Here is a 27790-nt window from a genome sequence, read left to right on the forward strand (position 1 = left end):
GCAAGCACTAGAGAAGGATTTCTTTGTTCATGGAAAGAATCAAGGCAAAGAGGGTTTCCAACAAATTGCAACAGTCTTTCCACCATTCTAAAGAGCCCACCTTCCTTATCAACCAAGCAGCTGTAGCCAGCGACTCCCTTTCCAGCCTTGTGCCAGAAGCAGAGTGTGTCAGTTCTGCTGAACAAATAAAAACAACCCCTCAGAAAAACAGACCCGGAACAGTGACCCTCTCAAGACGTCCCAGTAGGAGGAAGATGTCTGCAAGCCAGCCCAGCCCCCCTGTGATCCCATCCCGCAGGCCTGGATTCCGTATCTGCTATATCTGTGGCCGGGAATTTGGGTCCCTCTCGCTGGCCATTCATGAGCCACAGTGCTTGGAAAAGTGGCGCATTGAGAACAGCAAGTTACCCAAGCACCTGAGGAGGCCAGAACCCTCCAAACCACAGCCTCTCAGCGGCAGCGGGTCCTACAACCTCCAAGCAGCAAATGAGGCTGCGTTCCAGAGTTCCCAGGCTCAGCTGCTGCCCTGTGACCGCTGTGGCCGCACATTCTTGCCAGATCGCCTGCTTGTCCATCAGAGAAGTTGTAAGCCAAAGGGTGAGGGCCCCAGAGCCCCGCACCCCAACAGTCCTGATGATTTTACTGGTCTCAAGAAAGCTGCTAGTGGCATCCCGGCCCGACCAAGGACTCTCGTCTGCTACATTTGTGGTAGGGAATTTGGCACCTTGTCCCTTCCCATTCATGAGCCCAAATGCCTGGAGAAATGGAAAATCGAAAACGATCGGCTCCCCCGAGAGCTCCGCCGGCCCCTCCCACAGAAGCCCCAGCCCCTTCCAGCTGGACAGTCCAACCAAGAGTGGCCAAGTCAAGCTCAGCTGGTGCCCTGCCCAAATTGTGGCCGGACCTTTGCCCCCGACCGCCTTCTGGTACACCAGAGAAGCTGCAAAGCTCAATCGAGTGGGCCACAAGTTCAGAATTTGACCTTAGGGAATATAGGTGCCCCCACAGAATCCACTGATTCCAAACAGCAGAGGAAATCGGACAAAAGGGCTGTGAGTGATAAGGTAATTCATGCCACATGAGATGCCATGGGTGGACCTGCAGGTACGATTCTATCTTCAAGGGAACAAGAGAAAGTGTCCCAGAGGCGGTCTCCTCAGCCCCTACAATGGTTTGGTTTCTTTCAATGCCTATGTCCACCTCACTGCAGCCTGCCCACCCCGACCCTCTGTCAGACACCAGGGGCTGCGTGTCTCCCGACAAAGTGGACTTAAGAACACCCTTGCCGGCTGGATTTAGAGTCCTCTTCCATTCTGCTGCCTAATAGAGAGATGGAATTCTTGGTTCCCTGATCTCTCACACCAGTAATCCTTGGGAGAGACCATTATTTGGAAATGAGTCATTAATGCTGTGTCTACATTACAGAGATATAATTCCCATTCCAACAGCCAATATTTATTATGGGTTTATTTTAGTCATCTACCTTAGGAATTCATTCTTGGCAATGCTGGGTGAAGCCGAATTTATCTTACTAAAATAGAATCTATGTCAAAAACCCCAAATGACTTTAACAATAATTAAACACTGGAGCACTTGCAGAAATAGACATGCTCTGCACTAACAGCATGCTTTCTGTTAACACTTACGTGATTGGAGTGAGCGGGGAATTAACCCCAGCGTGAACATTCAAGCAACTGACTGTGTGTTCATGGTTCTGGCAAATGCTCACTTCCCGCTGCCACTCTCTACCTTGCTTGGGTTTAACACCAGATACCCAGCCCCTCTCGAGCACTTCTACATAAGCATCACTACAGGTACCCCCAGCATGTGTGGTGAGGTCTTGTTGGGGCTTTACCTGAAGTTTCCGCACCAGCAAGGACTGGGGAAGGGTGCTTACGCGGTTGGCTAACTGCAAGACAACAATGGTCCTTGCGCTCTCTCCTGCCATTAACACAAACACGTTAACCTGCCATCACCGTCACACTGTGCAGATGTCAGATCACGGAAATAGGAACCGGTCAAAATCTTTTCTCTGACTTATGACTTGAAATAACCCACCTGCAGGATTCTTTAAATGGACTGTCTTAGGAAACCTAAGGTTACCCAAGATAGCATTAAAAAAAAAATAATAATAATAATAATAAGCCACAGGGACTTGGGGGAGGGCATTAGGGGACAGCATCCTTAATTTTAATCTAATTTTTCTTTCTTATTTTTATTGCATTGTTTTGACAAATGTTAGTATTTTTCCTAATTTCTGTGTTTAAAATGAAATGATTATGGACTTACTGGTTTAGAAGATTCCAAGACAATGATCCTAAAGCCGAAGAGTCAGACTAACAGATGCTGGGCAAGTTTTCCAATGAGCCTTGAAGAAAGAACAGTTAGTTTCTTTGCCGAATGAAAACCCAAACTCTTAAGTGTGGCATGGCTGCAGACTGGTCTCATAAACATGATCTGTTTTTCCCATCTTCTGGCTCTTGCTTTTCTTCCAAAATGTGTGGGGTCTGGATTCAAAGAGCAAAAGAATCAGTGTCTCAGGGCCACAAAGCAGAAACCCCGTTAGTGTTCTGACTTACAGCCCTGCTTCCTGACTGTATGCATTTACTTTAAATGTTCTCATTACAGATCTCCAGATAGGGAAGAGTGTGGTTGGAATTCTTGTGCTTGTTGTTGTAACACATACTTTGTGCTCCCAAGAGTCGAGCCAACAGGCTGAGCACAGCGTGTTCCTGCTCAGTCACGACTCCTAGAAGAGGCGGGCCTGGTCCTCCAGCTTCCCAAGAAGACACCTCCTGACTCACCCAGCCGTCTGGAGGGGAGAGTGTCAGAAGGAGCAGCCAGCAATGGCCCTTCGATGACTCCTGTGTTTAGATTAGTGTAGGGGGTGACTTTCCGAACAAGGGCATCTAGAGGCATGACTGTGTCAGCACAGCCGGGGCCCTGCTTCCAGACCTGAAAAGGAGTATGTCAGTGAGAAACTGGCAGATGTGTGCCGTCAGATGTGTGCTGGCCCATTTGGGGACCACACAGGCTTTCGTGGGGGGCATAGAAAAGTCATCCAACATGGGGTCCCTTTAGCTGCCAGATTGAAGGCAAGCTTGGGTGAATTAAAATCAGGAAAACTCCTAGGCTTCAGACAGGCATAAGATCGTTTGAAGCAATGGACTTTATTCATTCCTTAGAAAAGACATTTAACAGTCCACAGTGCTTTCGGCAGAAATCACCTCCTGGGTACTGTATTTTTTCCTCTTTGGGTTGTGATTTGATCCTGCCTATTGTTGTTTTTAATTCTTTGTATCATTTAGCATTTAGATAGTGTTGGGAATCATCCATTTTCCATAAAGAGTACTGCCCTATGCATTATTAGATTTCAGAATTTCATCTGCCTGTGACGGCCAATTTTCTGCTAACTGACACATGCATTCTTTTCACAATTCAGATGTTTGCTTCATTTTTTTCTCCTGTCAATTAGAGATATTTCCCTCTAGAATCCTTGATCTGACTGTAGATTAGCATCAGCGGTCTTGCCCGATATTCTCAAGGGACTCAATCTTGTAGTGACTTCAGGTAGAAACGTATTTTCAGAATAATGATCGTAGTACTTGGAAGACAATTCACTCCGGTGGGGCAACAACGGACTGTTACACTGGCAGAGTGAATTACCCACCGCTTGGAATGTTCCTCAACAGAGGTTGGCTCCATTCCCTATGACACAGATGCTCCTGCTGCTCTTTGACCAAAACTAAACACAAACAAATGCCGCTGAGACAAGTCCTCCTCCAAGACCTTGGTGGGCATTTGCTTCCGCATCGCTTTGCCCTCCAACCTCTGGATGGGCTTGAATTGCCTCACCGCACCTCATCGAGAATGCAAGGCTTAGTTCTCACCTGATCTCATGGCAGCCTTGTCCAGCACACTAAGCAGTATATAAAAGAATAAACCCTCAGTGTGGATGCTAAATGAAAAGGTAGGACTCTCCTGGGGTTGTTGCTTTCCCGTAACATGGTCTCTTACTAGCATCACCATCCCTATCCTTCCTGTCAGGGAAGAGAAGCTGGAATAACCAGTTTCCAATTTAGCAAGATTTTAAAAGTGGCATTAATTTAAGATAACATTTTGATGCATATGATGGAAAACTATAGATTTATCATTTTAAATGTAATACTACCTCAACTTAATGAGATCCTCCGATGTCTACTTTAATAATTTCCTAAGTGATGCCAAGGAATACAATAATAGGCGTCCTTGTTTCTCATTATTTTAATATGAGTGAATACATGTTAAGATGCCTTTTAATATTTGGGGAAAAAAACAATCCTTTTCTAAAAGTTGGTCGAATATTATTCTTTGCCTTTAGACCCTTTGAAACTAAGTGGAACACACATTAGCTATTAATTAAGCACAACTACAAGCCAAAGTAAAGTCTTAGTCTAATTACCTTTTATTAGTTAGATAATGCTTTGGGTTATTTTCTTTGGATTTTGTTTGTAGCGTGTAGAAAAGTGTTCCAAATATCCTGTACTGTATTACAAAACAGACATTATATTTTTATAAAGGGAAACTTCTTTCTGTAAATTTTTATTGCTCCGAATGTAGTTTAAAAGGTACCTCTGGCTTCCTGGAAGCTCAGGTTTGAGCTCAAATCCCATCAGACACATCTCTAGCATCTGGTGCTGCCATCTGCTGTTTTCTTTTAAAGTAATGTCTTCTACATTATCAAAAAGATTGTCTTTCTTTTTGTTTTCCCTTCAAGTATGTATTTGTGAAAGTCCCCACAGAATACAAACTCCAGTTAATTAGGGCTACAGTAATATATTTCTATGATGCCACAGATGCTGTTTTATAGCTAAGTGTCTCATTTTCTGAAGGCAAAACTATCAATGTGTTGGTCTCAAAGACTCAGAAGGGCAGATTGGATGCGTGTGTGCATGTGTGTGTGTAATGTAAGAATTATTTGTTTATTAAGAGGCATGAAAGAATGACAACTCACTTTCATTGAGATCTTTATGATAAGCACTTCGTATATATGATGTCATTTTAATCATAATATTACTAAACACATATTTTCTACACTTTCCAGGTAGAGAGAGGTTGAGTAACTTGTCCAGCATGACACAGTGGGTTTAATAGCAGATGTCAGAGAGAGGTCTTCTAGTTCCAAAGACCTGTGTTTTATCATGTCATTAAGAGACATACCAAAAATGGGGCCTCTCCTGGTGGCGCAGTGGTTGGGCACTGGGCTGCGAAGCTGCCTGCAGCCTCTGCAGCACCAGTCCAATCCCCAGCCGCCGGGCAGAGGTCCCACATGGCGCGTAGACCTCTCCTGTCGCACCCACTGCTCCCCTCAGCAGTGTATTTCGTCAGTCTGTCTGCTCTGTTCCCCGCTCTGGCTCTGGTGAATCCTCTCACCCTCCCGTGCTTCTGACTGTACCCAGTGCTTGTATAAATAAATAAATAAATCTCTAAAAAAAAAAAAGAGAGAAAGATATACAAAAAGAGTATGACTACCCTGCCAGGCTGGCCATGTTATTAGAGGAAACAGGAAAAAAGTTTGTTTATTCAGTAATTATTTTGTGTTAGGTAGTAAACCAAATACTAAATATATAATCATAAAAAAGGTAGACATAGTTCTTGATCTCTTATAGTCTTATAGTTTTTAGTCTGAAGGAAGAAATAAAATTTTCAATTGTGATATATGGAGACAGGTGGCATTCAGGATTTGGGCTTGAGAAAACCATTGAGGGAAGGGACATTTCTGCTGGGACATGCAAGTGTGAAAGCATTAGCCAATAGTAAAACATGCTTGGGAATCATGAGGGCAAATAGTCATAGGAATCTGAGTCTTAACTTCAGGGACTCAATTTAACTGAAGATTCGAGGACAGAAAGGATTAAGTAGATTCTTAAAATTAACTCTTTTTCTTTCTACCTCTCATATATGATGATAGACTTATAATCTTGGCTGATTTATCATTGAGAAAATATAAGATTTAAGCTAACATGGAGGGAAAGGAATCACAGAGGAGGAGACTGAAACATGTACATGTGATCAGAACCTAATAAAGGAGGAGCAGGCACACAGATGAAACTGTGGAGACAACATAGTTCCCTACAGGCATAGAGGGACATCACTAGTTTGGTTATTGTAGCATCCAGGTGAGAGCTAATGATGACTTGTCTTGGGTGTTGGTAGCAAAGATAGAGATAAGGTGTAATGGACAGAAAGTGGTGATAGTGTGGGATGGGGGTGGGGGAGGAAGGGTCAGACATGACTCCCAGATTTCTAGCTTTGGCATCTGTATTAATTGCACTGTTTTCTTTTTTTATTTTTCATGTTGACCATCTTTTAAAGATTTATTTATTCATAAAAGAGCTGGGGTGCAGGCCAGAGATGCAGGGAGTGAGAGGATTCACTAGAGACAGAGTGGGGAGCAGAACATTCAGATGTACTGAAATACACTGCTGAGGGGAGCAGTGTTCAAGACAGGAGAGGTCTGCTGCGCCATGTGGGTTAACTCCCTGGCTGGGGATTGAACTCCCTGTTTTCTAAGGTGGGAAGAAACTTTAGGCTTTGGGGATTAAGATCAGTATTTCCACTGGGAACATATCAAATTCAAAACGCTTATATATAAGTGGGAAATTCAGGCTGAATAGACCAGTCTGCAATACTGGAGGTTGGACTGGGCTGGGATCTATGTTTCTGCAGTGTTAACTTACATTTAAAGTCATCAGAATGAGTATATGGTTATGGTTAGAGAAACAGATCCAGGGCTGAGCCCTGAGGCACTGGAATATTTAGGATTTTGAGGAAGAGAAACTGGCGAATGAGTGCCTGGAAATACTGGAAAAAACAAAAATCTAGCGAGTATGGTGCCATGGAAGTTTCGATCAAAGAAAATGTCAAGAATAAGGGTATGGAAGACTGGAATGCTGAGAAGTGGAGTTAGATCAAATACCTATTTGATTTGACAATGTGGATTTAGTTTGGTCATATGGAAAAGAACACATACAGTGTACCAGTGGGATTGCAGAGTGTATTGGATGATGAGGATAGGATATGTTTTGAGAAGTTTGGCTGTGGTATCTAGAAGAGAAATAAAGGATGGGCTAGAAATATAGACTTTGGGTGGAGAATTTTCTTTAAATAATAATAATGGCAGCTTTTGGACTATATATGAAGACTTAGAATCATGATCCACTGGAGAGAGGATTGAAAAAGCAGGAAAGGTGATCAGGGTAAATGTCAAACCTAAAAGATGGGATCCCCACTTGTTCTGTATAAGGAGGTTTCTCCCTGTTTCGGGCAGTTGAATGCAAGTGATGACAAGTGATGATAGTAGAAAGTGCAAGTGATGATAGAAGAAGTGCAAGTGATAGTAGAAATGCAAGTGATGATAGTAGAAAGATGAAGGAGCTATAGTCTGTTAGCTTATATCTTATATTTTCTCAATTAAGTACCAGACAAACTTATCAAGCCTATCAGATGACAAAGAGACAAGTGTTAAGAAGAAAACAGGTTTGAAGGGCTATTCAGTCTTTTGTCTCCTTATCTCTTCAGTTGAACTGCATCCCTGAAATCAAGACTAAAGCCTCCTAGAACCATTTGCCTCAATGGTTCCCAAAGAGAAGAATGAATAGGAACTCATGGAGGAGGTAAGTAAACTGCCTCATGAGTCCTTCTGGGGGTTCTTACCCTTATAATCATCTTTTGTGGCCCTAGCTCACCTCTTCAGCTCTGCTGATGTCATGAAAACCAGTCTCCGCCTCACAAACTGCCCCTGATGATGCTGACAGCTGGCCTACTAAAGTCCGCTCCTCTTGGCCTTGCTCACCTTTTCTTGGTGCCAACCATGCCTGCATATCCAGGCAGCATTCTAGGATCCCACAGCTCTCTGGTGTAAAAGTACAACTGTGAGGTAACATGATCAGATCTCTTATGCTGTTGGCTCTAGAAGCCAACCCCAAGAATCTGTGTGTGTGTGTGTGTGTGTTGCATGTGTGTGGATTATATGGTTGTTGAAGGTGGGGGAGTTACAATTTTTAGATTAACAGCATCACCATTGAAATTAATAAGGAGCTTCCTAATGTAAACAGTTGAAAATTAATACTTACCTTATTAATTATAGTCCAATATAATTATTTTATAAAACTCAGACTCAAATGATAATTTATATAATCACATATCCATGGAGAGAAAGACTAATAATTACAGCTATCTGCCCCAGAGCCCCAAGAACAGACAAAACAGGTGGTTAGTGCATTGGATCCCAGTGTGTGACTTTCTGTTTCTCTGAAAAAGGAAAATACTCATGGAAGCTCTGGAGAGGAGCCCCTGTTATCAGTTGAAATATTATTTAGGCCTAAGATGCACAAAACTATAACATGTCATGCTCTCAAAAAATTTCTTTCTGAATTGTTTTCACATGTGTTCATAAACTGGCTGCTCTGTGTCACCTTTATCTCCTGATTCTAGCTCCATTTTCTTGTCATGGATGCTTGGTAAATCCTGTGTAATATGCTGAGTGGATATACATAAGTCCTAGAAATCCAAATTCCAAGGTCAATAAGAAAAATCTTTTCCAAAATTCTTAGAACTCTGCCAAACACAATGTACTGCAATTTTAAAAGAATCTTTATTGAATGGAGGTGATTTTTTGTGTGAAAAAAGTCTCTCTGCTAAATGTGAGACAAGTTCAGTCTTATGAATAGATGTAATTCACCTTCTTATGTCTATTATCTCTTTCAAATGTTTAGCTCTATGAGGTACATAATATTGTACATAATACAGACATGTTCTAGAAAGTGAAGAAGGGCTTACTTAATGAATCTAGAAACTTAGTGAATAGCCAGTGTTTCTGCTCCAAACACCAGCTCTGATATCATGATCCTGTCTTCATTGTGTCCAGGCAGCTTGTTGTTTAAGCCCAGGTCACCTTATTTAAGCAGATACAGTGAAAACAGGTGGTATAGGCCTAATGTTTGGGACACCAGAGACAGAGTGTTGAGAGTGAAGACAGGAAGGAATCCAGGTTAAGACCTGATAAGAAAAATAAAAACAACTGTTTCCTGAGGTTAGAATTTTTTCTGGCCTGTTCAAGGTGATTTCCTTTTAAAAAAAAAAAATTTTTTTTACGCGTATAAGAACTATGGTGTAAGCCAGAAGTGTGGTGAGAAGATTTACCAGAGAGAGTGGAGAGCAGCACAGCAGAGGGCGAGACAGGAGAGGTCTGCTGCGCCGTGTGGATCAGCTCCCTGGCCGGCCAGGGATTGAACTCATGCTGCAGAGGCTGCAGATATCTTGATAGAGTTATCTTTAACCTGTGTATCGCCAGGGAGGCCCCCTTCTTTTTTTGATTGTAAAACTTCTTTCTTGGGTTTTCCCCCTGAGGTGGGAACCTATTGGCATATAAGTTGTGGACAAATCAAACATTGGAAATCGCCCAACTTCCAAGTTCCAGGTCAGAGGGTGTCTGTGTTTCCATTTTTTCCCCTCTCTACTGATAGAAGGTGGAAAAACTGAATGGCAGCCTCAATTTGTGGGTTTTATTATTTTCTCTCTTACCTCCCATTGTTCCTTTGTTGCTTCATTTTATCCTGTGACCAGATGTCATCAGACCAGAAGTCATCAGACCCAGGTTAGACCTGGGGCAGCCCTTGGTCATTTTCCTCAAAGAAGGTTGTTTTTATAAGTATTTCTCAAAAAAAAAAATTTGTCAAAAACCTCACCTTCCTACCAATATCCTGCTAAGGGATCAGAAAAAAATGGCATTTTATCTCAATGTGAAAAAAAAAATAGAAATCTTCAGCTAAAAGAACCATGTTCCTTTCAGAAAGAGAGACTCTAACTTGGAATTTGTTCTTTAACCTATGTCTTTCAACATTGTATCTTAGGTTGAGTAATTAAATAACTAAAATGCCAATTATATATTCAGAATACTCAGTTCTTTTTAAAATAAGATACATGAAGATATACTTTAATATTAACATTTCATAATGAATGGCCAAGTCTTTCTTGTGAAAAGAAACAACATCAAACTCCAACTCTTAAGTATACCAGACCCTCTAATACTTGGCCAATAGACAGGATGGATTGGAAAATTCCTTTACGTGGCATCCAGTCATTTCCAAAAACAATTTAGGTTCAAACAACGATCCTTCCAGATGTGACATTTGGGTAAGATTGTTTGAAAACACCACAAGTAAATGGGAAATAACAGTTTCTAGACTATCCAACTCTGCAATTGTTGAGGTTTGAAATTAAAGTATGAAGTTACTCCTATATATTAAAATGCTATTTATACTTTGTCTGCAAGCCTGGGGGAATGGAAACTTAATTATACACATTCAGTCTCAGTGAAGTTGGTTGTGATTGTGTTTTCAATGGCCACAGGCAAAATTCTCACTGGGAAAAAGGAGTCTTGGGTGACAAATTTTGATCTTTCCTTTCAGCACTTTTTGCACCCTCTCTGCCCCTGTGAACCATTGATATTGTCAGGAGAGAGCTGGGAGAATCTGATAAACTCCATAGAAAAATCTCTTACAAGACTATTTGCATTTTGAAAGAGACTATGGGAAAAAGGCAGTGCTCAATCCAAAGGCATGAACTTTTAGAGTAGCCAAGAGAGCAGAAGTAGGATATCTGTTGGTTTCTCTCAAATCTAACCTGAAGTCTGATTCTGGACACACACAGCAGAGCATGATAATCTGCTGACCGCGAATGACTTACCTGAGTCACTGGAAACAGCTGGAATTAGGCCCAGAATCAGCTTAGAGTCACACAATGAAATCGCTTACTGTTGAGCAAATCACTTCCCCTAGCTTCAGTTTTCCCACTGCAAGAGGTAGAATTGGGAGAATGCTGCCAGGAAGGGTGCCTGAGGAATCCTCACCTGTGAGCTTCTGCTCCACCTCACAGTGGCAGTGCAATGAAAGGCAGCATCTGAAGACCCAGTATCTATCTGAGTGAAAACCAACTTCACCACTTAGAACCATGCTGTGCCTCAGTTTCCTGCTTTTTAAAATTGGAACATTGACTCTGGCTCAGAGGATGACTCTTGATCTATTAAGACAAATCATGTGACCTACTTAATACGGGCTATGGTACTTAGTAAATGTTAGCTGCTTCTTGTTCTAACATTTTCAGTGTGGGGATATCTACAAGAATATTCTAAAAGAGGTTCTGCTCTTCTTTCCTCAAGTCAGTGGAAGAAAAACTCACTCTCTTATTCCACATCCAAACTTTCTGGATTCTATGATATGCCCTGTGCACTTACCACAGACATCTCAATTATTTGGCCTAATGGAAGGGATCAGGAGTGTGGAAAATCTAAAACAGCAGTTAAAGGCCCAGATTCTTTATGTTTAGTTTTGTCATGTGGAAGGAGGAGGGATGTTTGCTGATGTAAGGACACTTAGTCAAGCGGCTGAACAGCTACACAATCACATAACAATTTCCTCAGACCCTAGTAAAAGAGGCCCTATTTTCACACCCTGGGATCCATCTAGGAGTGGGGGGAGACAGAAAATCCTCCTGCAAGAAATGACTTGAGGATTTCTCTTGGTTTGTGAGCATGTAATCTCGGACACCGGGCTCATCCCTTACTGTCAGAGCTTCTTTTGCCTAAGGATAGGCTTCAAGCCTCCTGTCAAATTCTGTTGTAATTGCTTTAATTCTTCAAGCCAAACAGAGCAGGGAATTTTCAGTGTGACAATCTCTAATATATCACTGCACACTTTATTTCTAAAATACTTCCCCTACTCCCTGTAAACTTTTTAAATTTCAGAGATTCAGTGCTTTGATTCACAACATTAACTCTATAGGAGATTCCAGATAAAATGCCAAAATTCCTTAGGTAGGTAACAACCTTTTTTAATCATTGGCATATTAATTCAAACAGACACAAGTTTACCTGATTTTTCAGAGATGAGCTGTAAGGCAAATACCTTTTACTGGGGAGAAAAAAGGGGGAGGGAGTGGGAAAATTGATTGTTCAGAGTCACAATCTGAAATGCTTTCAGACTGGGTGGCTATAAGGAGTAGTGGTGTCTGTGGTATTCTGAGAGTAGGTCCCACCCCCTGGAAGAGTACGATAATCATATTTTTAACTTTTTTTTAAAAAAGATTTTTTTATTTATGCACACAAGAACTGGGGTACAGGCCAGAGGTACAGGGGGTGAGAGGATTCGCCAGAGACAGAATAAGGAACAGAACAGGCAGGCAGACTGGCCTGCAGACAGGTTGCACCCTGGCCAGCCAGGGATTGAACTCAGTGCTGCAGAGGCTGTGGGCAGCTTCATAGTGCTGTGCTTAACTCCTTGCACCACCAAGGAGGCCCCATATTTTTAACTTTTAAGAACATTGTTTTGATAAGTAAACGCCCCTGTCCGCTACCTGAAATGGCCTTCAGTCCTTCAGTTTACAATCCGAGAGCCAGAGTATGAATCAGATGGTAAACAGTTCTAAAGCATAGCCTAGATGAGGGCTGTAATGATAAGGAGACAGCCTGGGTCATGAGGAGACATCTGTGAATGCCAAAGAGATCCGCCTAGTTGTAGGCAGGAAGCAGGCACATTCCCTTCATGCCTGAGCTTGGGGTAGCTCATCTTCACTGGCCAACCACCCTTGAATCATCTGGGGGAGCCTCCCGGACAATGAGGCCATCCTTGAGTCATCATCGCCACATCCGGAAGCCAAACCTTCTAAATTTTATAGGGCCACAGTAGTGGATGATCCTAGGAAGTCCGCATCTGGAGAACGGTTTTCAGAACTAGCCTGATTTCAGGTAGGACAGATGTTGTGTATGCCAAATGGAGATCTGTCAGCTTGACTGGTTGCCCCCAAGGAGAGTTTAGGACAACATGAAAAATATTCCCCAAGTAAAGGTGATGAGTTGAGGGTGGTCAGTTCCATAGCTAAGGTCAGTTCTTGGCCGTGTACCTAGCACAATGCCTGGCTCATTGTCCATCATCAGGAAGCGCCTCCTAAGCAACAGCATTGACCTACAGTGAAATTACCTCCTGAGAGAGTCCTTTCATCCACATGCCCTTCCATGCAGTGAGCACTAGTCTCCAGAATACATGTTGACTGTGTTCTCCTGGTGGCTGTTCCTCACAATGCTACTTCACTATCAATATTTAGACTCCAGGGTTTTATTGGCTTTGGTGAAGATAAAAATATCTGATTAAGCTCAGCTGTTGACAAGACTGGCCATTCTGTATTCATTACCAGCCATGCTGCATCTGAGGAATAAAGTGCATCAACACTTGGGCTGGCTCTAGGGCACATGCTGAGACAGGAGACAGGGTGAGGACTGTCATGTATGTCTCCATTGCCACCATTGTTTTCCATCTTGTGACATGTATCATTGCACATTCATGATCACAACCACATGGCTGGACAGTATCTTAATCTAAAGCCACTTTTTTTCTAATTTACTCAAAGCTAGTGGTTCAGGCCAATGGTGACTGTCCCTTTCAGATCTCTGTCTCACCTCTGAATTCCAAGATTTCTCTTTAGTTCTTAAATTAATGAATGTTCCCAGATGAACACAGGCCATAGGCATGTGAGGTTGCAACCCAAAAATAAGTAAATAGACCATTAAACTTTTCGATTTTTTGTTTCCAAGGAATGTGCAAAACATATTACTTGGGGGAAAAGAGTCAGGCATTCCATTTGCATACATATTTGGTAATAAAAAAGATGTCTTTTACATTTTGATATGGCTGCTTTGGCACAGTCCCACAAAAATAGCTCCTCAAAAAGAATAGCCAACTGCTTCTATGACAGCAAATAAATTTAGCAAACTACTGCTTTCTAATGTGTGAACTCAGCAGGCTACATCTGTTCACTGCAGGCAGAAAGGTGTCATCATACTTTTGACCTTCTAGAGTCAAAGTTCTTCATCCTCTTTCTTCTTGGGGGTTGGGGGGAAAATGAGCCTGAAGATGATCATGGTAGGCTGGAGGGAGGTCAGGAGCAAAGCTGAGGAATATGTAAAGGACTGAATAGTGTGAGGCAAAGGTTACTGCTGAAGCAAAACTAAGACAGTGATTCACTGACTTTATATGAATTTTGTGTATGTGCATATGCACGCCTCTCACTCAGTAAGGTAACTTGAAGTTCCTCTTACTGGAAGATGAGAAAGTCTAATAGTATCAATTAGATTTAAACAGACCAGAAGCCATGCTCACGGCACAGAGAGAAGGTCCTGCTTCTCTGCTCTCCATCTTTGCTGCACAACTTAGTCCCTGATGCTCTGGGACTGAGAATTATCTGGCTGATGTTGTGCATGAAAGGAATCACTTCCTAGTATACTTTGTCTGGCAAAAATGTCCCAACAAACACAATAATAAATTTTCTAATTTTCTCTAGTTCTTTTTTTTTTTTTTCAGTTTTCTTCTGTAGTATTTTCTTTTCCTTTCTTCAACTGGAGAATTTCTTGGGAGACAAAGGGCTTGCAATCTAAATTTTTTAAATATTCTCTAGTGCTTGGCAAATGTTAGTCTCAAATGCATTATTGGATGTTGGAACTTCATTGGTCGGTGTGTTCTACTTTGAACTGATGGGATGGCTTGCATGACAGTGCCAACGTATTTCCATAAACTAGGTCTGCATGAGTGTTTTTATATCAATTTAACTGAGGAATAATATAAAATAATAAACTGACTCAATTTAACACGTGCAATTCAATGAATTTGGAACGTTTCACAATCTACACTGTTATCAGGATGCAGACCATTTTCATCATCCCCAAAGATTTTTTTTAAGATTTATTTATTTGTGCAGACAAGAACTGGGGTATAGGCCAGAAGTGCGGGGGGTGAGAGGATTCACCAGAGACAGAGTGGGGAGCAGAACAGGCAGATCAACTGAAACACACTGCTGAGGGGAGCAGCGGGTGAGACAGGAGAGTTCTGCTGTGCCATATAGGCAGCTCCCGGTTCGGGTATAGAACTCGTGCTGCAGAGGCTGAGGATAACTTCACAGTGCTGTGCTTAATCCCTTGTGCCACCAGGAAGGCCCCCCAAAGATCCTTTATAGTCTACCCTTCTTTCCACCTTCAGGCAACCCCTGATTGAATTTCTAACCACTGCACATTAAATAGAATTTGCTGTAAATCAAGGACTATGTACACTTCCGTGTCTGGCATCTGTCAGTATAGTGATTCTCTATGTTGGTGCAAACAACAGTCTTTTTTTTTTTTTTTTTCCCTGCTGAATAATCGCCCAATGGATGGTTGTATTCCACTTTGTTAGCCGTTTCATGTATAATTCCAGTTGCTTTAGTGCTTTTATTACCACTGAAGAGTTCTATCTACTTCAGTGATGGCAAACCCAATTTATATTTCTCCAATGTGGAAGCATCAAAGTGCACTAGACACGGACATTACATATTTGCCCCATCGGGCTCTTTCGTGGATAGGTTTCTGTCTCAGCGGTGTTAAGTACCCACCCTGGCACCCATGTCTTAGCACACTGATGATGATCCTTAGTTCCATTGTCCATTCTTTGTGACTCCCTTAGCAGCTTAATGCCTGAACTTGGCTGATGCAAATCTCTTGGTATAGAAACTTCTTACTGTTGGTATTGTCACTTCCCCCCTGACCTATTTAGATTGCAATGGCAGGAGGATGAATCTGGGGGTCACAACCAAGGTGGAAAGGTGGGGAGTTCTTAGCAAGGCACTTACCTCTGACTAAGAATTCTCCAGATGTGTCCGTTCATGTTACAGTAGTGTAGAGAATAGAGTCCTCTAATTAGTCATTGGCTGTGGATTTTAAAGCTTCTGTGTTGACATACTACAATACCATTTAACAGTTGCTGAAAAGGCCAAGATGTTTGACAACTTGCTGGAATGCATTCACCCCTCATCAGTATAGTTGCATTCATTCAACAAAACCACTTCAAATATCACCCACTTCACAGGCTTCCAGTCAAAACTCTTCCCTTTCTTCCTACTTCAGGCTCCCCATCATGGCACTTATCAATTATGCCTTCCAATTTAATTAGAAATTTCTGATACCATATCAGACAGGCCAAGTTTGCAAAAAATAAAGTCAAGTGCAAGGGGATGGGGTCAGTTGGGATGTTGAAAATTAAAAGGTGATTTGTCAGTCTAGCCACAATGGGCAACTCAAGACCCAGGGGTGTTTCAGTTCATTTATCCCCAAACTACCTCTCTGAATGCTACTTTTGGATTCAAGATGGCTAATATTGTACAGCCCCAGTTGCTTATTTGTGAATTCATCTTTTTGCTAAAATATCCAAATCAGGAAAATAAGCCTGAACAAAATTAAAATATCTGGAGAGCTATATTAAATTATCTTATTGCAGAAACAGATTCAAGCTAAATCCTGTCATCAGATTATTTGTCCAGGCCTTTGTTACTGCTTTTAAAGTAAAGGAGCACAATTATAGAACTTCAACTAAGTTGCATTATATATGCGTTTAACTCATGGGTATTTAATTATAAACAACAAAATGGAGCAGCATTATTAATGTAACTTAAAATCTTATTTTAATTTTACATTGTGCTTTTATTTTATGCTATGCAAAGCTGTATTATTTCCTAATAATAGAATTCTGACTCCAGTTACTACTAATTGATTACAATGCTAAGCTTTATTATATACAAAACCTTGAATAACAGTTTTTGTCAGTTATTTAAGGGATTTAATTTGGGCTCCACTTGATTTTTCCTTTTAGCACTGATGTTATTACCTTACCCCTGCTTACATTTTGACTCTGGAATTGATACTCTCTTCTACTATTTGGCTATTATTACAAAAATACACTTTTTAGAATTTTAATTCTAAATAATTCATGTTATTAGGAAAGTAAAATTTAGAATAAAAATTACCCCAACTTCTCCATAGTTTGACCTTCATGAAGAACATTTTAGATATCGCTCTCTGTACAAATGCATATACAAATCAATAGACATACAGATTTTTCAAAAATGAAATAATCATACTCAAATTATCACTAATAGAGATATTGTATTTAATTTTACTTGAATTTGACAAAAAGAAACCAAAGTGAAACTGATGATATTGCTGAACTTCTGAAAAATATGTTTTCACTAAAGGAACATTGGTTTTTATTTATTTATTTTTATTTATTTATTTTAATATTTTTCTTTTTTCAAAAAAAGGTTTATTATTTATAAATAAACCAGAGGCATGGAAGGGTGAGAGAATTCACCAGAGACAGAGAAGGGAGCAGAACAGGCAGAGGGACCAAAGTACACTGCTGAGGCGAGACAGGAGAGGTCTGCTGTGCCATGTGGGTATCTCCCTGGCCAACTGGGAATTGAACCAGCACTGAAGAGGCTGTGTACAGCTTCACAGCACTGTACCCAATCTGCTGCACCACTGGGAAGGCTGGGAATATTGGTTTTTAAAAGAACCCAATGAGGTTGAAAACAAAAATAAATGGTTAAAGGAATTGGGAAAAAAACTTTTTACTCCGTATTCTAATTTTATAAAGTTTTAATAAACTATTTTTATTGAAAGTTTGGGAATTTAGTACCATTAACATATTTGTACCTCTCCTTTGCCTGCCATTTTTTTTTAGGGTAACCAGTATTGCTTTATTTTTTTAATTAATGTTTTAATTTTTTTAAAGATTTATTTATACATAGAAGAACCGGGGTACAGGCCAGATGTGCGGGAGGGTGAGAGGATTCACCAGAGACACAGTGGGGAACAGAACAGGAAAACTGACTGAAATGCACTGCTGAGGGAAGCAGTGGGCAAGACAGGAGAGGTCTGCCATGCCATGTGGGTATCTCTGCAGCCGGCCAGGATCGAACCCACACTGCAGAGGCTGCGACAGCTTCACAGTGCTGCGCTTAACCCACCTGTGCCACCAGAGAGGCCCTAAATTAATGGTTTTTGATTGAACTTTTTTATTTGCTTACATTGTTAATTTTTGTACAATATTTTATTTCTCCTCTCAGGTGTAGTCCCCATAAATCTCCAACCACCACCTCACCTGTGATCCGTCACCATAGTCCCTTCTGCTCTTCCCTCCCCTGTCCCGCCAATGTTTGATCAAGTATTTTAGTTTGTCGAGTTATACTTTTTATATTTTCTTTCTAACAATATTTTCTGTAGTCATTTTGATTTAGGTCTATATTTAAATCAATTCTTTGCCTGTCTTTCAGCCACAGCTCCAATAATTTAGAGCTTTTTGTTTGCTGCTATTATTTCATTCCTTGTTATTGTTTCATTCCTTGATGGCTTCTATTTTATTAATTGAAGTTTCCAAAGGGGAACAGAGGTGGAATGACTACAAAATTCCTTGAGTAAACAGGGGCACTTTAGAGAGCAAGGAAAGAACTATTTAATACCTAATCAAGTAACAGGTATCCCAGAAGCTGTTCTAGTCCAAACAGAACTTAAGATAACCCAGCAGCTAGAGGTGGCATATTTTGTAATTTCTTGCATGCTTACACTCTGGGGCATTTAAATAGTGCCAAATGGCTTCTTACACAATGGAGTACCTATCTGAAGAAAAAGTTTGGCTCTAGCTAAATAACTAATAGCTCACTTCCTGGGGTTGATGAATGGATTTTAGGAAAACCTAAATTCCAGTTGAAATCATATCCACATTCCATTTTTCTGGGGAGATCACCATAACTGTCATTAGATTTTCAAGGGGACCTATTGCCCCATAAATATTACTTACTAATTTCTATTTCATAAAAAAATCTCCAAAAAGCTGTATCCTTGGATCATATTTTCCTAACTCCCCTGCTATATGTGTAACTCTCCTAACTCATACAACTATACTTTCTTGCTACTATTGCTTAGGATTTATTGTGGTTGGATGGTGTCACTCATGTGGGATATAGAGAAACAAAACACAGGGACTGACAAAACTAAACCAAAACAAACACTAGAAATATGACTGCAGAAAGGAGGCTAGTGGAAAAGGGATGAGGAAGTAGGGTGGGAACAGCAGGGTGGGGAGCCCAGTGGAGAATAGGGGAGGACACTGAGGAAGACTTTGATAGTGGGTGTGGGGCAGTGACATACATCTGAGGAAGTGTGAACCTGTTCCCCTCAATCATGTACAGCGTTGTACACCAATGTTACCTCAATTTTAAAAATAGGAAATAAACAAGTATTTATTTGCGGGTTGATATCTCAGAAATGACCAAGTGTTAGAATATTTCTCATCTTCTGTAAAACTGCTAGTGATGACTCCCATTTTTGTTTTCAATCTCTTTCATTCAGATTCATGCAATAATAGTTCATGTTAGAAATATTTTTCCCTTTGATCAATTGTTACACTTCCTCCTATAGCCTCCCATAGTGACTGAGTTGTGTCGTTGACTGTAGTTCCCTTTCAGCCTGTGCAGCCAGGGGGGTCCTGAAAGCCACATGACACTTTCTGAAGTAGGAAACCTAGTCTCAGTTTCTGGAACCTAGTCTCGGTTTCTGGAACCATGTCTTCCATCAGTCTCTCTCAAGTTTCTCCGCCAAACCACCCTTTTTTCTTGGTCCTTGCTTTCCTGATGTCGTCGCAGCTATTTATTTTAAATGGTCAACCTAACCGAAATGATAACAGGTCAGCTCCACTGGTTAGGAAACTAGTTGTTAAATGCTTTTCCCTTTGCACGACACAGTCCTCACCTAACAGGTGGAACATGAGGTGTTCCTGACAGTGCAAAGATATTAACAAAAAGATTTAAGAAAAGGACTGCGTGGAAAATAAAACTATAATTCCATTTGTGGCCAACAAAATGATTAAAAACATATGAAAATTAGTGAATGCGCATAAAACACACACACACACACACACACACACACACGAATGCTTTCCCTAATGTGTTCAAATGCCTCTCCGTCCAGCCTAAACAGACTTTCTCAGGGAAGTGACAGAACAAAAGCCAAATTGTGATGAACGTTGATCAACTTTATGGGTAGAGGCACCAGTGCCCCCCATAAAACAGCACCCACCTGAAATAGCATTTATGTAGATTCAGGGATTAAGTTCTTAGTCTTTCAGCCTGATGCTAACAAAGTAATTCCGCTTCCCTGATATATCTGAAATGTTGACAGGAAAACTGTTGATTGCATCCTTTGCTCTGCAGAAACTTTAGACTTATCGACTTCCCTTTTGGCTTCCTTTGATTACACTTTGCTGGAGCTGATTGGCCCTGCCTGGCAAGGCTCCACGTAGACAGCACCCCCTGGGCAAACTTTCCAGTGTCCCTTCCTGGTTCTGCTCTGTCTGTCACATCGGCATGCCAGCCAAGAAGGGGCCTTCACTCTAGCTGCCAGGGTGCTGGTCTCTTCTTGTTCTTCGTCTCCACCTCCCATCTCCACTTGCATTTGAAAATGTTGGAGAAGGAGGCTGAAGATTAAATCCTTGGCAGTTAGGGTAGTAGCAATAACCACAAGTTGGAGGATGTCCACTTTTTTCTGGAAGTTTCAGACCCAAATTGTGAAATTCATGAAAAATAAAAGAACTTGTCTTATCTCTGCTGAGACCCATAAGGGATGCATTTTTCTCTTGTGGCTGGGATGCTTGCACTTCTCAAGAGCATGGCTTAGGAGTAAGATGTTCAAAATCTATGTTGCAGGTTCAACTGCAGTTCAACCACAAATACAGAGCATGGGGCAAGCTCCGGAAATACAGAACATCTTACCCTTTTTATGCTGTTCATTTTCTCCCACATCCCTTGAAGTTACTTTGTGCATGTCTTCTGCCCTCTGTGTCTGCTTGTTTCCTTTTAATTTTTTTAAAGAAGACTTTCTGACAGTGTGACATGAATGTCTTCATTTATGGTCCACGTCATTGATTTTGCTTGTATACTTGGTTAAATACTTTCCATCCTCCCATGTTTTGAAATAAATGTATTATTATCAGAGTAAAAAGAATTACATCTTATTTTTTAACCAAAAACCTCTGCATTTAATTAATCTTTAAATTAAATAAGCCTGTAAAAGTAAATAAACCAGTGAGGAACTTTGGGATATTTTGAAAATTATTGTTTATGCTGTATCTTTTCTCTTAGGTCTTAATTTCTCCAAACTGTTTTTAAAGTCATTTTTCAGATGTTAGACCTTACTACATGTTTAATATCCAGGAAGGATAAATAACTATTTCGTTGTTTTAAGGAATAGGCACGATTCACTATAGAATAACAAAAAATGCTAGCTTAGAAAATATTTTTAATTGATATAACATTGGTTTACAACACTGTACATGATTCAGATTTACAGGATCACAACTCTCAGATGTATGTTACCACTCCACATCCACCAACAAGGCACCCAAAGTCGTCCTGCACCCCTACCCCCCATTGCTCCCCAGATGTCCCCTCACCCTCTGGTAGTAATCTATAGTCAGATTACTAGGGTTTGTTGTCAAATAATGTGCTTTTAAGGTACCTGGACCATCCAGGGAGTAACATCTTTGTCCGTTTTGCTTGGTCTGTATTAATGATGGATTTACTCAGGTCAAATCTTGAGTTGAATCTGAATCTTTTTTCTGCTTCAGTAAGTAGAAATCATAAATGTGTTTTCTTCTGATTTGGATCCTGCTTTGTGCTCTTTCTACTGCAGGTGTAAATCCTAATAGTCTTAGTTAAAGCAGCCTGATTCTAAAACACACACACATTTTACCACCTTCTATCCCCCAAAGGAGACCATACTATCCACTAAATATTTTTTTCATGCCACCCAGTGCTACTTAAACACATATTGAAAAAGGTCATTGAATACCACTGAAATTCTTGCAGCTCAACTTAATTGGATTTTTTCCATTATTGGGTGAGTATTCTTCCCCAGCTGAGTCACAATCACCTTCCCCACAGTGCTTAAACTCACTACTTTCCCTTATTCCATTTCCCAGCATTGAAATCTCTTTATTGTCTGAGGATCACTTTGCATCATACTTAAAAAACTAAATTCATCTTATGTGAGCTTCACCTCTCTCCAACAGCCTTTGTCTAACTCCATCTGTTTCTGCTCTCTTCCCTTTCCTCAAAGGCCACCTTCTCCACTTCAGGCCTTAGTCCCATATCCTCCTGTCTCTCTAAGAGCGTGTTCTATTCATTATCTCTTTCCTCTTAGTCGTAGTCCCCCACCCCTCTCACACGTACACAACTCTAACCTCAAAATAGCAAATGGAATATTTCTTCTCTACTTATCTCTCCAATTTCCTTTCTGTGAACTTTTTTTTTAAGGATTTATTTTATTTTTATTTTTTAAAGATTTATTTATTTATACAAGCACTGGGTATATTCAGAAGCATGGGAGGGTGAGAGAATTCACCAGAGCAAGAGCGGGGAACAGAACAGGTAGACTGATGAAATACACTGCTGAGGGGAGCAGTGGGTGTGGCCGGAGAGGTCTGTCACACCATGTGGGACCCTTGCCAGCGGCCGGGCATCGAACCAGCACTGCAGAGGCTGCGGGCAGCTTTGCAGACCAGTGCTCAACCACTGCGCCACCAGGGGAGGCCCTTAAGATTTATTTATTTATGCATACAAGAGCTGGGACATAGGCCAGAGATGTGGTGGGTGAGAGGATACACCAGAGACAGAGTGGGGAACAGAACAGGCAGATCTACTGAAACACACTGCTGAGGGGAGCAGTGGGCGAGCCAGGAGAAGCCTGCCATGCCACGTGGGCCAAGTCCCTGGCCAGGGATCAAACTTGCGCCACAGAAGCTGCAGACAGCCTCACAATACTGAATCCCAACCCCTTGAGCCACCAGGGAGGCCCCTCTGTGAATGTTTTAAAATGATATCCCTCTTCTGCTGATCATGAACTACTAACAATGTAGTGTTTATCCTTCCCACTCCACCAGAACTAACTCTCACAAGTCACTGGTATGTCTTTAACCTGTAACCAAATCGCATGGCATTTCTCACCCACCCACTCATATACTTGCAGCATTTGACAGAATTGATGACACCACCTTTCTGGAAACCAGGTGTTGGCAGCACTCTGAATGGAGTGCCATCTGCCCTCTCTCCCTAACTGCAAATTCCCACCTTTTTCTGTCTTTTCTGACTACGTTTTCCATTGCCCAGTTTCTTTCATGTAGATATTCTCCCAGGAATTTTCCTCTGTGCGTTTTCTTAATAGTTCTGTTTTTGAATTTTTGAATGTGTGAATAGCTCTAAAGCTCTGATACTGAATTGCAGGCTTCCTTTTCCTTTTTGGCTTGATTGATTCACATTCGAGTTCCAGCACCAAAGCAGAACAGAATCCCATCTTTCCCTCCTGCCCCAGCCCGTCTTTCCTGATTTCCTGCTTTCTGTCTATGACATTGCCATCTTCCTGTGACCTACAAGGAAGTATTGGTGTTGGATCCCTGGATTCCTTATTCCCCTGGACCAAATGCACACACGTTCATAGATATACTGTCCTGCTCTTTGACAGTGCAGACTCACTTGCTTGAAGCACAATTATCAGTTATTCCCCTGCTCAACAGCTTTCTATCACAGATGAATTCCAGATCTCTTGTTTTATATTTTATTTCATTTTACGTATTAAAATAATTATTAAAAAATAATTTTAAATCCTTGAGAATCTAATATCTAGGACATATCTTAGTCTGGTTATATTTAAGATAGTATCTGAAGGTGATGGTCCTTTTTGCCATGTGTGGTGTCTGTGTGTGTGTGTGTGTGTTAGTGTGCTTTGTAATTTTGCATGCTGGACATTTTGTGTAGAACAGTAGATTCTGAGGTTAATTACACTCCTGTCAGAAATGGGTGTGCCTCTTCAGCCATTAGGCTGTGAGTAGGAATGGTTGTGTCACTGCTGTAGTTTACAAGATGTGAGCCTGTCTGTGCTTATGTTGAATGCATGACAGGTTTTACACCCCCCTCCCCAGTGATAAACAGCTCCTGCCTTGTACTCTGGGTAAGACCTTGTCTAGTTCTCACGCTGCATTTGGGGATGCGTGTGTCCCCTACATGTCTGCAACACAGAGAGAGGCCCCTTAGTGCTCCCATGCCTCCTTCAGTCATAGACTGCTCATATCTGGTCCTCAGGGTAAAGCCCGAATCTCCAGCCCTATCCCCACATTCAAGCAGCTTCTTGAATTGGAGGGGGGTTTTCTAAATGTGCCAGCCTCTTCCCAAAATTAGACTATCCCCTCTGCAATTAGCAGGTGTCAGAGCAGATGGGTGGGAGATTTAATGTGGACCAGCCCTGCAGTCTGCACCCAGAGGGCCCACTGTCGGCTGGCCTGCTCCTTTCTCTGTGGCAGGCATAGAGTTTGAATGTAGAAGGTGTCCCTCGGTTCACTGGTCCACCCTCAAGCTTAAGCAGCTAGTCCTTTTAGTTCTCTTGTTTATTTTTCAGCTTTGTATCTCCAATGGGCTCAAAATTTATGATTCTACAGGCTACCTGGTCTGTTCTCATTGTTCGGCAGGGAACTACATTTCTTATAACTTTCTGTATCCTGCACAGAAGGAGAATATGGAAATGTGATGAGTGTTTCACGTTGTCCTTAAGAATCGCTGCTCCCGGGAACAAATCCTAATAAAAGGATTTGAATTCAGGAAAGGTTAAAATTCATCAGATGGTTGGAATTTTTTTTAAATCATTTTGGTTTTCTAGCTAACTGGAATATATTATAATTTTAAAATATCACCTCCAAGCCTGAGCTTTATCTAATACATAGTTTGTATTACTCACAGCCAACCATGATAAGGCGTCCACCAACAATTGTTTGCTACATTTGTGGTCGTGAATATGGAACAAAATCTATTGGCATCCATGAGCCACAATGCCTGAAAAAATGGCATAATGAAAACAACTTGTTGCCTAAAGAGCTAAGGAGACCAGAACCAAAAAAACCACAAATCAGGACCATCACTGGTAAGTTTTAGGAAAAAAAAAAAAAAAAGTTCTTGGTTATATAAGGGGAGACTTCTCTACACTAACAAGAGTAGGGGTATTCTTTTCTTACGTGTTCAAGCAACTGAAATCCACAACCTGTACTGTTACGGCTACAGTCACAGGAAAAATTTATGGAACTCCTGCCGAGAGTGTTGTCTTCAGACGCTGAGATGGAAAGAGTCCATGTCTTGGCAAAAACAGTACAGGCAGAGGGACCTGTCTAGAATTTACTATGGTTCCCCAAAGTTATCTTCCTATATATCAAGCATAATAGTTAAAAACACACAAAGCTTAAAAAAACCTTTGTGTGCATCTGGAAATATATTTTCAAATATGAATGTTTGTGTTTGTAACACAAGCATACCAACAATTGTTTGCTACATTTGTGGTCATGAATACACAACAAAATCTATTGTCATCCATGACCCACAAATGCTTTTGGGGTCAAATAGCCAGATTACAAAATTGAATTAATTGGTCCACATGTGAAACAAGGAAGGTGAGAACTCTGGTGAGTCTGAAGCGCCAGCTCTGTCTATGTGAGACAGGTGGCCCCCGTGTTTCATGTGAGGGCATCAGTAAGTAAGTCAGCCTTGTGCGGCTATGTCTTTCACTAAAAAATAAACTGGAAATCTAGACATCTGTATGAACGGTTCCTTTTTATTTCATTCTGTATTTAATATCTTGTAAAATACTGCAAGCCAGATGAATCTGGGACTCCATAAACTGCCAAATATGGCCTCCTTAGAGAGTCTTATGCTCATTCATTTAGGTAAAAGAATAAAATAGATTGAAGAAGAGTTTGACTGTGTGAGCTCAAACTTGCTCACATTTCTGCATTGTCCTTTCCTCAGGTAATCCCCTGCTTCCGCTTCAAAAGAAAACCATTGTTGGTTTTAAGAGGATGGTCACTCAATTTATCCATCCTCCTCAAGTAACCATAGATTTGTAGCACATGAGGTACCTTCGAGGTCATTTGGTCCAAAGCACTCTTGTTGGAAATGCGAGCCAGAGTTTTCTGACAGCCCTCAAGAGATTTGCATGATAAAGTTCAAGATGCTGCTAAAAGCAACTATTCACAGTGCTTGCAAGAGGCAGCATCAGCATACAGAGGAAAAGCGCTTCAGACAAAAATATGCAGCTATTATAATTGAGATATGCCCACAAGGAGAGTGTTTACCTCATTGAAACTCTCTTCCTAACAGCTCTTATTTGGTCTCCAAAATGTGCTTCCTTAACTTACTATTTTTATTACTTTGTCTGCTTGCGCAAAATTATGAGAAGTCTAGAAGAGATGAGAGAACTAAGTGGTTTGAAAACCCTGGTGGATTCACTATTGTTATTAACTACACATGGAAAAGGCAGGTCCTATGACTGTTTTCCCTGCAATTTTCTTCCTGGAGGCTACGCTATGAAGCTGTCCTTACTCTGTAAGCAGAAAATCCCATTCCTGTTTCCATCCCATGGATTTACCGGAGTCAGAGAGCTCAAATAGCCCTTCCTCCAGATCCTAAGTCAAAGCTGTAGGCAAGAACCTTGAGAAATATGACTGATCATCTTCAATGAGAATCAGCGAATGCTGTGAAGTTTTTGAATCCACATTAAAACTGATATGAGTAAGGAGAAAGTTAGTGCCCTTCTTTTTTCTACAGTTTTAAAAGGGCTCAAAATACATATTCATAACCTGCATAGAATACGATACTTGTTTTAGCCAAAGGAGAAATACTAGGTTGTTCTGGAGTTTAATTTCCCATGGAGGGGGAAAAAGAAAAAAAAAAAAGAACACTAAAAGTAGGCATGTAAATGAATCTTAAGTTTTTCTATAGTTGTGTGACCCATACACAGAAGTCATATGAGAATTGCCTGGGTTTTAAGGAAGAAATATATGCTGTGAAAATGATCAAAACTATGTAATATATTTTTGAGTGCCTGGAAAAATTTGGAGGACCTATTTTGAGTGATTCTAAGACATAGTCAATTTAATGTACTCAAGTCATTCTATTTAAATAAGGTTTATTAAAGCTAAATCCCACACTGTTTCTCTAAAATAAAGCCAGATGCCTTTTTTCCTATGCTCTGCCAGTGAAGATTATACATCGCTCAGCTGTCTTTGTTGTTTGTTTAAGGACACTTTTTTTCATCAGATTAACTATTCTGTTTGCATTCTTCACTTTAATTACTTAAGTTTGCTGCAAGTGTAGGGTCATAAAGAAATGGTACATTTTTAGGATATAATTCATCTTAAATTCACTCTCAACTGTCAGTTTTGGCCTCTAGGAACATTCCACTGAAGGATTACAGAGAGGAAAATACAAATACATGTTCTTTTCCTTTGTAAGCTTATATTTAGAGTCAACTGAAAGAAGGCCAAAAGTTATATTTGCAAGATAATAATGTGTAAGCAAAGATGTTAATAATTAGTGAAGAATGCATATCATAGCATATAAAACAATGTCTTCCCCTTTTTAAAATTCATGGAGTGAAAAACCTCTGTTTCATAGCTAACTTTGCTCAACCCTTGAAAGAGTGAGCTGTACTTTTTTTTCTTTTCTTGGCAAAAGAAATAGGATTTGTTTAAAAGCCTCAGTCAACAGGTATTTCCTGAAAATATTTTCCATAGAAAGTATATGGGAATATAGTTCTCTAGAATGAAAGTGGATCCATTTTTACCATTTTCTTTTCCTTTTCTTTCTTTTTTGTTCCTTTTCTTTTTAACTTTCTAGCTAAAGGGTTCTATGATCTTGAAGCCTTAAATGAAGCTGCTTGGACAAGTGCCCAGAGCCAGCTGGTTCCCTGTAATAATTGTGGGCGTACCTTCCTGCCAGACAGACTGATTGTTCACCAACGATCCTGTAAACCAAAAGTCGCCAAGTAAAGCCCTTTCTCCCTACAGCAGCATTACAGGAATTAAGT

The 27790-nt window shown here is 40.8% G+C and overlaps 1 protein-coding gene across 1 annotated transcript; it reads left to right on the plus strand.

The window, feature by feature from the left end:
* Nucleotides 1-29: 29 nt before the first annotated feature.
* Nucleotides 30-27790, plus strand: LOC311183421 (zinc finger protein 474-like; the record flags this gene model as incomplete). Its single annotated transcript, XM_084252776.1, has 3 exons — nt 30-1064; nt 24676-24856; nt 27601-27790. 3 exons carry the CDS (start codon nt 30-32, stop codon nt 27750-27752), a joined length of 1368 nt encoding a protein of 455 aa, XP_084108902.1. The 3' UTR covers nt 27753-27790.

Source organism: Talpa europaea, assembly GCF_964194135.1.
Source record: "Talpa europaea genome assembly, chromosome: 13".
Taxonomy (NCBI): Eukaryota; Metazoa; Chordata; class Mammalia; order Eulipotyphla; family Talpidae; genus Talpa; species Talpa europaea.